This window comes from Rana temporaria, chromosome 2 (assembly GCF_905171775.1).
Source record: "Rana temporaria chromosome 2, aRanTem1.1, whole genome shotgun sequence".
In the NCBI taxonomy this organism is placed as follows: domain Eukaryota; kingdom Metazoa; phylum Chordata; class Amphibia; order Anura; family Ranidae; genus Rana; species Rana temporaria.
In genome coordinates this window covers 433764529-433776944 of record NC_053490.1, presented here as the reverse complement: position 1 = coordinate 433776944, position 12416 = coordinate 433764529, and the positions used below count along the sequence as shown (strand labels likewise).

Sequence of the window (12416 nt, the reverse complement as noted above, 5' to 3'; positions counted from 1 at the left end):
CAGACCATGTACACTGACATGAGAGCACCATATACAGTATGCCCAGTACATTTTGCTGATGGGATGCTGCTAAACTGATTCTTGGTGGATGTGGAAGGATATTTCTGTGGAGCTTTTCAGGGAGACTTCTATTCATTTATATTTAATTATATCTTAAATATAATTATATTTAATGTATCATTATTAAAGGTACTGTATATACATTGAGATTTATAGCAGCTGAATGAGGGGTCCACACATTATAGGGAGTGCAGTTTGACAATGCTGACAATTTGTAATGGTGAGGGCTTTATTAATTTAGCTTAGATCTAGAATGGCTTGCTATAGTTAAAGTTTAGCCCAGTTTTGTCCTTGTGTGTGGCCACATTTTTAGTCAAGGTTTTTCTTCTTTGACTGTGGTATCTCATGTGTCTCCCATATACTTTATATTGTTCCTAGAATCACCACTGTGTACTGCCTATAATAGAAATAAAGCAGAACGGCTAATGGACAGTGGGGGGGGGGGGGGGGGGGGGGACTTGGGTGGCCATCAGGGTTGGCCATGTCCGGCAAGCATGGGAGAGATCTGTCATCTGCACTGCCCATCAGATCACTTCCTAGTGCACAACCCGGCTCAGCCTCAGCACTGTTGCATTGCTGAAAGGCAGCCAATGGCTGTGCAGCAATGCGGTTTCTAAAATTCCAGCCAATGAGGCTGTAGCAATGTTCCTGCATGACATTAACCCTCCCACTTCACTTGTTCACACGTTTTTGTGCGTGTTTGCAAAATTAAAGTGGGCCAGTCGGGATGAAGTCCAGGGCCAAATTTTTGTCCCAGTCCAGCCCTGCCAGCTAGTAAAGCACGTCTGGGTCTTCCTCCCTCTACCTAACAAAATTAGCTTGATCCACTCCCACCTTGATAGTTGTGTTTGTGCTGCAGGAGATCCTTTGTAAATGCAGCCTGCAAACATTTACATAGATACAGTATTTACATAGATATATGTTAAATACATTGCAACAAAGGTATTGTTTCAGTTTATTTAGACTAGGACTTTTATATGCAGATCAAAGGGTTGTCCTATGATCAGCAGATATAACATTTGCTTAAACCATTTAATGTATGCATTAGATAACCAAAATGTATCTGTATTACTATATACAGTATATACTCTATACAGACAATAAAGGGATGTGTAGACCAAATACAGGAATTTTCTTTTTTTTATTTATAATGTTTATTTGTTCTTTATATAAAAAAAGTACTGCATTTTGACTCCACGTCCCTTTATTGTCTATATACTGTATATAGTAATAAAGATAATTTTTTTTTGTATCTAATGCGGACATTAAATTATGGTTTAACCACTTAACCCCCGGACCATATTGCTGCCCAAAGACCAGAGCACTTTTTGCGATTCGGGACTGCGTCGCTTTAACTGACAATTGCGCGGTCGTGCGACGTGGCTCCCAAACAAAATTGGTGTCCTTTTTTTCCTACAAATAGAGCTTTCTTTTGGTGGTATTTGATCACCTCCTGCGGTTTTTAGTTTTTGCGCTATAAAAAAAAATACAGCGACAATTTTGAAAAAAATGAATATTTTTTACTTTTTGCTATGATAAATATCCCCCAAAAATATATAAAAACATTTTTTTTCCTCAGTTTAGGCCGATACGTATTCTTCTACATATTTTTCGTTAAAAAAATTTACGTTTATTGATTGGTTTGCGCAAAAGTTATAGCGTTTACAAAATAGGGGGTAGTTTTATGGCATTTTAATTAATATTTTTTTTTTTACTAGTAATGGCGGCGATCAGCGTTTTTTCGGTACTGCGACATTATGGCGGACACTTCGGACACTTTTGACACATTTTTGGGACCATTGGCATTTTTATAGCGATCAAAAATGCATTGGATTACTATAAAAATGCCACTGGCAGGGAAGGGGTTAACACTAGGGGCGGGGAAGGGGTTAAGTATGTTCCCTGGGTGTGTTCTAACTGTAGGGGGGGTGGCCTTACTAGGGGAAATGACTGATCGCTGTTCATACATTGTATGTTCAGGCATTTCTCCTCTGACAGGACCGGGAGCTGTGTGTTTACACACACAGCTCCCGGTCCTCGCTCTGTAATGAGCAATCGCGGGTGCCCGGCGGCGATCGTGCCCCTAGTGGCCGCTTAGAGAGCCGACGTTATACTACGGGCTCTTCGCGCAGGGGAGCCGACCTGCCGCCGTAGAACTGCGGCGGCTGGTCGGCAAGTAGTTAAGCAAATTTTTGAAATTTACAAGTCCATTGGCATTGTTCGCCGACGACATCTTAAAGCAGAGTTCCACCCAAAAATTAAACTTCCGCTTTAAGTGTAGGCGACCCCTTGACATGCCACATTTGGCATGTAATTTTTTTGGGGGGGGAGGAGCTGATATCCTGTTTTTACAGGCACCCAGCTCCCACCTCCTCCCTGGCGCCGCGGCGCCGGAAGAAAGATCACCTCTCCCCCTCCCTCCAATCTTCTGGGACACGTCACAAGTCCCAGAAGATTGCCCGGGCCAATCGCATTGCGGCTTGTGCATGCGCAGTGCGAACCCAGCTGTAAAGTCACAGCCGGGCACCCACAGTTTCAATGCCGGCATCAGGGAGAGGAGGGACGAGCGGGGCTTCGTACGCCCGCATCGCTGGACCGTGGGACAGGTTAGTGTCCGATTATTTAAAGTCAACAGCTACACTTTTTGTAGCTGCTGACTTTAAATGGGTGGAACTCCGCTTTAATGTATGTCACAGCTTCTCACAACAGTCTCCCTAATTTATTCTCACTTCTGCACGGTTTTGCCTGCTTATCGGGTCTTCAAGTTAAATGTGCACTAAATGTCTCACTGTCACACTCAGTTCAACATTCTTTGGCAACTAACTTCTCATTTCAGTAGTCTCCCTCTTTTTCCCTATTTTGGGATTAATTTAAAGCGGAGGTCCGGCTTTAAAAAAAAAAAAAATTAAAGTCAGCAGCTACAAACACTGTAGCTGCTGACTTTTAATAAGCACACTTACCTGCCTGAGGCCGATCCGTCGATCGTGGCTGGTCCCAGCGCCGCCATCCTTGCTAAGGGAAACAGGCAGTGAAGCCTTATGGCTTACTGCGCATGCGCGAGTCGCACGGCTATTTGTGAATGAGAACACCGTCCATTTTCCAGGAGGCTTCGCGAGGAGGAGAACAGAGAACCTCACCGCGGAAGAGGAAGAGGCAGATTAGGACGATCTGCCTAGTAACAGCCATTTCTGGTAAGTATAATTTTTTTTTATAATTTTTTTGCCTTTAAGCATTTTTTTTTTTTTTGGACTGGACCTCCACTTTAACATTGACCTACCGCACTTTATTTATGGCTAATTATCCCATCCCTCAGATCACTCACCCATTTATTGGAATCGTGGGATAAGTCTATGATCTCTTGGATGGGTCGCATCCAAGAGATCCAAAACTCCTGTACACTTTTTTAGTTCAACCGGTTTCGGTCCCTCACATATCTTGCGTTCTTTGCAACGTCAAATTCTTAAATTTGTTTGGGGGTCGACCAGACTGAGAATGAACCAGGAAGTGCTAGGCTAGGTTCACACTGCTGCATTAAAATAACATTGTTTTCCATTAGTGCCGTCCACATCAATGCATTGCGAATATAAGCTGCGGGAAAAAAGGGTCCTGTGCGAGTTTGAGACGTGTGCGATGCGAATTCAGTACTATAGACTGGCCTTCCCTGAAATCGCAGCAAAATCGCGGCAAAAACGCAGCAGCGAAATTGCGCTAAAATCACACGATTTTGTATTCACAGCAGTGTGAACCTAGCCTAATACAGAAAGCGTGCAGGTGGTTTGGGAGTTACAAATTTGATACACTACTGTACAGCAGCGCAAATTTCATCTCTGATACAGCATATGCTGGAGAGTCGGCTCATTTGTGGACATACATTGATTTAGTGGATGTGGACCCTACTCTATTATTGTCACTCTTATGGCTGCCCTCTCAATTTCATCCTAAGCCTTTAAACCCTATCTTGTCTCATTTGCTCGCAATATGGGTCTCGGTTAAATAGTCTGCAGGGCTACTTTCACCTCCCCTACCTCTTTTGGAGGTTTTCAATTGCCCATGGTTTCCTCCAGGGTTGGATGACCCTCATAGCTTTCACTGGCGCTCTAAAGGCCTGACAATGGTCCATTCTTTTCTCACAACCAGAGGTGTATACACTTTTCAGCAGCTTCAGGAGACTTGTGAAGCTCCTGCCTGAGAGAGATTCTGCTATATCCAAATTTGCCACTTCCTAGACTCCCTGATTTGAAATTATAATAGTACCCGACCTTCCACTGCATTTTAAATCAGATGCTGTACTCACACTTCCTGTGCATGGTGGGAGGCAGATTATGGAGCCCTTCAATCCCCTGATGACTGGTACAAAATGTGGGAGGCCCTTTTTTGTTCTTCCTGTAACCTTATAACACATAAATAGAGAATTAACTCAAAGTTATGTCCAGATGGTATTACACGCCAGGAGGAATTGCAAAATACCTTCCTACAGTGTTGTGTTTTCAGGATTGTTCTGATCAGAGTGAGATGAAGCGCATATGGTGGACATGCCCCAAAGTTAAAAGACTGTGGATCCAGTGGTACGCTTTGGTCAATACGCTCTTTCATTCTAATATATGCAAGAATCCGTAGGAAGCTCTAATTCATAAGCCCATCTTGGAGTTAACGAAACGTGAACGTGTCTTGGCAACGCACATTTTTATGGCTACTAAACAAACCATTGCAAAGACATGGAAAACACCTCTCCTCTCTTTTGAGGAGGTGAAGCAATGGGTGCACAGTGCGTTGACAAATGAGAATCTTACGGTCAGGGCCGTTTGAAGGAATTTGGGGGCCCCAAGCAAAATGGGGGCCCCCAAGCATCCCCCCCGCATGCAAAGCCTACGTTAACGCTACACTAAATTTTTTTCTATTCTTACCTCCCGTTCTTCCCTGTAGGCTGCCACTGTAGCGTGGCCGAGCTCCTCTTCCCCCTGCCTCTTCCCCAGTCCTTTATCAGATAGTGCCAGGTACCGCGCGTGGTACAGGAGATTCAGTTTCCTGTCTTCCCGGCCCGACTGAAAGGAAGTGAGCACTCAGTATGCTCCTGTACCACGAGCGGAACCCGGTCAGACTGACAGGACTCCAGGTGGAAGAAGAGGAGCTCGGCCACGCTACAGCCTGGAAAGGGAAAGTATGGAGCCCCAGGCCAGCTCGGTGCCCCAAGCAATTGTTTGTTTTGCCTGTCCTGTAGCGACAGGCCTGCTTACGGCGATACTTGCGGATGCTAGGGACAAATTACTTAAGATTTGACAACCTTGGCTGGACCATTTTCCAGCGTCGAGCCCGCCTTCCCGATTTTATAGGAAATTTTGTCGAGCCCACTGGTTACAGCCTTGGATTCCCTGGGGTGGGGCTTCTTTTCTCTTTTGTGACTTTTTTCTCTTTGGTTTCCTACTCTAATGCCGCATACAGATGATCGGACATTCCGACAACAAAACCGTGGATTTTTTTCCAACGGATGTTGGCTCAAACTTGTCTTGCATACACACGGTCACACAAATGTTGTCAAAAATTCCGATCGCCAAGAACGCAATCACGTACAACACGTATGATGGCACTAAAAAAGGGAAGTTCAATACCAGTCGTGTTAGTCGAAGTTTGGTGAGCGACAATTTGCGTTTTTCAGCCTCGTGCTTTTCCGTCCGCTACAGCGTGACAAATGTGCTATATTCATTACGAACACTAGTTTTACCAGACCAGGCGCTTCCTTCTCGTACTTGGTTCAGAGCATGCGTGGAATTTTGTGCGTCGGAATTGTCTACACACGATAGGAATTTACGAGAACGGATTTTGTTGTCGGAAAATTTGAGAACCAGCTCTCAAATTTTTGTTGTCGGAAATTCCGACAGCAAATGTCCGATGGAGCCTACACATGACAACAAGCTCCCATTGAACATTTGTTCCAAGCGCGTGTACGCAGCATTAAATTTTTTTTTTTTTTGTTCTTTTCTTTCTTCTGTTTTACTTCTTATATGTATAATCGGATGCCAGTGTGTGGAGTCTGCTATTGGTTTCTGGCTACACTTTTGGGGTAGCAAGAGGTTACAGACCTCTTGCATATAAGGAGGCTTATGGGATAGCCCCCCTCCCCCCCTTTTTTTTCTCCTTTTTTATCTCTTATTTATTTTTTCATATTTTTTTGGTCTTTGAGAGGGCTCTCTGACTTTATTTTATATACGAACATAGGTCAATCTCAGGTATTGTGTGATATTCCCTACATGATGATTTCTGGAATATTGTTTGTCTAGCGTACCTTCTAGGCTTTGATCATCGAGAGCTACATGGTTTGTTATTACCCTATAGACCGCAAAGGTACCAAGGCATCCTCACCTGGTTACCTTTTAGTCTTTGTTTCAAGTTACTAGCAAGCCCATAAAGCCCTGTACACACGATCGGTCTATCCGATGAGAACGGTCTGATGGACCGTTTTAATTGGTTAACCGATGAAGCTGACTGATGGTCAGTCGTGCCTATACACCATCGGTTAAAAAAACGATCGTGTCAGAACGCAGTGACGTAAAACACAACGACGTTCTGAAAAAAACTAAGTTCAATGCTTCCAAGCATGCGTCGACTTGATTCTGAGCATGCACTGGTTGTGCCTACTAATGATCGTTTTTTTTTCTATTATTTAGGAATCCATCGGTTAAATTTAAAACAAGTTGGCTTTTTTTTTAACCGATGGATAAATAACCGATTGCGCCCACACACTATTGGTTTGGACCGATGAAAACGGTCCATCAGACCGTTCTCATCGGTTTAACCGATCATGTGTACGCAGCCTAAGAGGCCTGCTTGTCTGTGATATGTACCATATGTTATCCTCCTCAAATCACTGTCCGCCACTGGCCTTGGCATCTGTTCACTGTTTCATTAGTTTGTCTTTATTCAAAAATAATAATGGGAAAGAAATGTACAAGTTCAAGACTAGATCATGAACTATTTCTTATGTATTGTAATTGTTTGGAACTTTACTATAGGTAGTAGTGCATCATTGTAATGCTGTTTGTGTGACACTGCAAGAAAATATCTACACTATATACATATATAAAATATACGGTGTCATTTATATTTGTTACTACTTTAAAAAGTATGAAGATATATATCGATGACTATCCTAAAACATATGTGGTATGATAACCGCCCTCATTTTGAAAACATTTTTTTTTTTTTTTCAGACTTTAAAATTTTACAATGGCGAAGCTGGTCCAGCTCCCACCAAAGTTCCTTCCTAAAGAGTGGAGTATTACTAACCAGATGCGCTTTGCCAACGCAGAAGCTCAAAGGTCCCGATCTGAGAGGCTGGTTGCTGAAAGTGAGAGACTGGTTGATGAAATTGAAAAGACAACACAGAAAACTCAAAAGGATGTCAACAAGAAGCTAGGTATTGCTATTAAACTATATGACTCGCAATTCTAATTCGCCCATTGAAATGTCTTAACAAGTGATTACACCAAGCACCACAGTAATTAGAGAATAGAGATGATGTTTGACATTTTTGTAGCAGTTATAGATATCAGTACCATGCCAGTAATGTAAAGCTGGCCATACATTGGTTGGATTTTTTAAATTCGGATTTCATTCAGACCCACTATTTATGGTAAAGCCGGTTACACGCTACAGTTTTTTTTCGTGCAACCCCGCGGGTTGAGCGAAAAAAGACTGTCAGCTCCGGTCGGAGACACTGTAGTCCAGCAATCTCCCCCGCTGAGCTGTTGTGTTTTGACAGGGGGGGGCCCTCCTCCAGAACACTCCGATTAGCTCTCTCTGCCATTGGCTGAGAGCGCTGATGGAGTCATTCATCACTGACTGTGGAAACTTCACACTGGACCTCATGCAACTTGGATTCTGTGCCTCTCCACTCTTCCTGGAAGAGAATTGAAACTTTTCCACAGCCCGTGATGATTTGGGGAGCCATGTCATCTGCTGGTGTTGGTCCACTTTTTTATTATCAAGTCCAAAGTCAGCGCAGTCATGCTTCCCTCTACTAAATGGCTTTATGGAGATGCTGATTTTATTTTCCAGCAGGACTTGGCACCTGACCACACTGCCAAAAATACCAATACCTGGTTTAATGATCATGGTATTACTGTGCTTGAATGGCCAGCAAACTTGCCTGACCTAAACCCAATAGAGATTCTGTGGGCTATTGTCAAGAGGAAGATGAGAGACACCAGACTCAACAATGCAGATGAGCTGAAAGCCACTATCAAAGTTTCTGGGCTTCTATAACGCCTCAGCAGTGCCACAGGCTGATCGCCTCCATGCCACGCTGCATTAATGCAGTAATTCATGCAAAAGGAGCCCGACCAAGTGTTGAGTGCATACTATATTGTACATGGACATGCTTTTCAGTAAGCCAACATTTCTGTATTAAAAATCCCTATTTTTTTTTTATTGGTCTTCTGTAATATTCTAATTTTCTGAGATACTGAGCTTTGGGTTTTCATTCACTATAAGCCATAATCATCAAATAAAAAAATGCTTGAAATATATCACTCTGAGTGTAACGCATCTATATAAAACATATGAGTTTCACTTTTTGAGTTGAATTACTTAAAGAAATTTACTTTTTGATGATATTGAGTGAGTGAGAAACTTATATAGCGCAACACATGCAAACTGAATCGCCTCTGGGCGCTTTGTTATCCATTCCCTGGGCCCTCAGAAGAGATGGGTCTTGATCTTTCTCCTGAAGGCCAGGTGATTTACCTCCAATCGGATGGTGGTTGGTAGAGCGGTTGGTATTCTAATGTTATGAGATGCACCTGTATATAAGAAAAAGATAGCTTTATACAGTATTAACATTTTAGTACAGATACTGTATAGAATAGGCAATCACAAGACAAACATGTGGAGAAAAGTGCAGTAACTCTTAACAACCCAAAGAATTTTAATCTACAGAGATCAGCACACTGACCAGTTCATTCTAATAGGTTGTTATGGGTCACAGCACTTTACTCTATACTATACTGAACAATCCCGCGATCTTCTCACTATTATTTGGATGTGACAGGACTACTATATGGAAGAGTTTATTTTGCTTCTAGTTTACTCCAATCTTGTATACCAATTTTCTCCACAGAGCAGAGATTGGACGACATCCAGTTTTGGAAGAAAGAATTAGATAACGAGCTTGAAGACACAGTTAATGACCTAGAACAGCTGCTGGCTTATAAAATTCGCCTGGAAAAAGCCTTACAGAGCTGTATGGAGCCTTTGTCCATAGCCCAGCAATGCTTAGTGGAAAGGTAATCATAAAAGGATTACAAATAAGAGCTACAAAAGGCAAAGAGATCTTGCAAAGAGGACTTTCTTAACAGAAAATATAACATGCTTCAAAAACAGATTTAAAATGGGCCTTGAACAAAAAAAAGCAAAGTCTGCATATTTATTCATTACTCCCCACACCACCATCAGCAACATCAATCCAAATTCCTGTAGTAAAATTAAAGGAGTTGTAAATAAAAAAAATGTTTTTTCTGAAATGACTGTTTACAGGGTATAGAGACATAATAGTTAACTGATTCCTTTTAAGAAACGATTAAAAATAGATAAAAATCAATCATATAATGTACCTCTAGTTTAGTTTTTGCATGTTGTTTCCTGCCTCTGTGCTGTACAGAGCCACAGAGCCAATACAGGGCAGTGATGGTTTGGAAAACAAAACTGATTGGTGCTGAGGGGTTTTAGACACACAGTAATCACACCTCCTTGAAGTTAGTGACCACAGAGAGAAAGCTCCCGGTACTGTGGTTATCAGGAAACAGACAACCTGGAAGTGTGGAGATCAGAGGAGAATTACAGCAACTTGAGAGCAAAAACGAACAATGAGGACATGAAAATAGCACTGCATTAAGGTAAAGGAAGCTATTAACCACTTGAGCACCGGGCATCGTCAAATGACGGCTTCACGGTGACTGAATATTCAACAGGACGTCTTTTGACGTCCTGTATTCCTCCGGCCACTGGGGGGCACGCGAGCGCGCCGGCGCGTCCCCGAGATGCCGATGCGCGTGCCTGTCGGTCGCGATGTCCGCCAGGTACCCGCGATCGGTAACGACAGAGCAATGACGTGGAGCTCTGTGTGTAAACACAGAGCTCCACGTCCTGTCAGGGGACAGAGGAGACCGATCTGTGTCCCTTGTACATAGGGACATAGATCGGTCACCTCCCCCAGTCACCCCCCTTCCCCCACAGTTAGAACACAATACAGGTATACATATTAACCCCTCCCTCACCCCCTAGTGTTAACCCCTTGAATGCCAGTCACATTTATACAGTAATTAGTGCATATTTATCGCATTAATCGCTGTATAAATGTGAATGGCGCCAAAAACGTGTCAAAAGTGTCCGATGTGTTCGCCGCAATGTCACGGTGACAGTAAAAAAATCGCAAATCGCCGCCAATACTAGTAAAAAAATTAATAAAATAAAAATGCCATAAATCTATCACCTATTTTGTAAACGCTATAACTTTTGCGCAAACCAATCAATATATGATCATTGCGATTTTTTTTACCAAAAATATGTAGAAGAATACGTATAAATTGTGATATTTATTAAATAAAAAAGTAAAAGATAGTGTTTTTTTTTTAAATTGTCACTCTTCTTTTGTTTATAGCGCAAAAAATAAAAACCGCATAGGTGATCAAATACCACCAAAAGAAAGCTCTATTTGTGGGAACAAAATGATAAAAAAAATTGTTTGGGTACAGTGTAGCACGACCGCGCAATTGTCATTCAAAGTGCGACAGTGCTGAAAGCTGAAAATTGGCTTGGGCAGGAAGGTGCGTAAGTGCCCGGTATGGAAGTGGGTTAAGATTAAAAAAAAAAAATTCCTTTACAAACCCTTTAACATTTTTTTTTTGAGGAAAAACAAGTAAACAGTACACCGCTCCCTACTGCAATTTTTTTTTTTTTTTTTTAAGGCTGGGTTCACACTGCAGCACGCTTCGGCTCACAGCAGGAGTCCAGTGCGTCCCCATTCACCGTTTCAGGTCCGATTTCAGCTCGAATTGTTGGTTGTATTCGGACCTGAAACTGACCAAAAGACGCACAGTTTTCTTGTCGGAATTTCCGATCGTGTGTACGCAGAATAACAGGTTTCCTTCTAAGATTGCCCTGTATTTGGCTCAATCCATTTTCCCATCAACTCTGACCAAATTCCCTGTCCCTGCTGAAGAAAAGCATCCCCACAACATGATGCTGCCACCACCATGTTTCATGGATGGTGTGTTCAGGGTGATATGTAGTGTTAGATTTCTGCCACACATATCGTTTTGGTTTTAGGTCAAAAAGTAAAATTTTGGTCTCATCTGACCAGAGCATTTTCTTCCACATATTTGCTGTGTCCCCCACATGGCTTCTCGGAAACTGCAAAGAGGACTTCTTATAGTTTTCTTTCAACAATTGCTTTCTTCTTGCCACTCTTCCATAAAGGCCAGATTTGTGGAGAGCACAACTAATAGTTGTCCTGTGGACAGATTCTCCCACCTGAGCTGTGGATCTTTGCAGCTCCTCTAGAGTTACCATGGGCCTCTTGGCTGCTTCTCTGAATAATGCTCTCCTTGCCCAGCCTGTCAGTTTAGGTGGACGGCTATGTCTTGGTAGGTTTGCAGTTGTGCCATACTCTTTCTATTTTCAGATGATGGATTGAACAGTGCTCTGTGAGATGTTCAAAGCTTGGGATATTATTTTTAAACTTCTCCAACTTTATCCCTGCCTTGCCTGGTGTGTTTCTTGGTCTTCATGATGCTGTTTGTTTGCTAAGGACCACAGTTTTTTTTACTGAGCTTAAATTACACACAGATGGACTCTATTTACTAATTAGGTGACTTCTGAATGCGATTGGTTCCACTATATTTTAGCTGGGGGTATAAGAGTAAAGGGAACTGAATACAAATGCATGCCCCACTTTTAAGGTATTTACAGTATTTGTAAAAAAAAAAACATTTATCTTTTTTTTCTTAAACTTCACAATTATGTGCCACTTTATGTTGGTCTGTCACATAAAATCCCAAAATACATTTATATTTTTGGTTGTATCATGACAATATGTGGAAAATTTCAAGGGATATAAATACTTTTTCAAGACACTGTATATAACATTTTTGTTTTTTATATTTTCCAAACAAGACACAGTGGCCCAGATTCTCAAAGGGCTTACGACGGCGCAGCGCCATGTACGCCGTCGTAAGTCCTAATCTGGGCCGTCGTATCTATGCGACTGATTCTTAGAATCAGTTACGCATAGATATCCATTCGATCCGACAGGCGTAAGGCTCTTACACCGTCGGATCGTAACTGCAATATTTTTTTCTCCCGCT

The 12416-nt window shown here is 42.3% G+C and overlaps 1 protein-coding gene across 2 annotated transcripts in view; it reads left to right on the top strand.

The window, feature by feature from the left end:
* TEKT1 (tektin 1) overlaps positions 1-12416 on the top strand; it is a 41994-nt gene that overhangs the window by 12531 nt on the left and 17047 nt on the right. For both annotated transcript variants that reach the window (XM_040338342.1, XM_040338341.1), the window contains exons 2-3: positions 7266-7471; positions 9173-9338. In XM_040338342.1, coding sequence (XP_040194276.1) covers positions 7282-7471; positions 9173-9338 — 356 coding nt within the window. In that variant the 5' untranslated portion in view covers positions 7266-7281. The remainder of the gene's footprint in view (positions 1-7265; positions 7472-9172; positions 9339-12416) is intronic.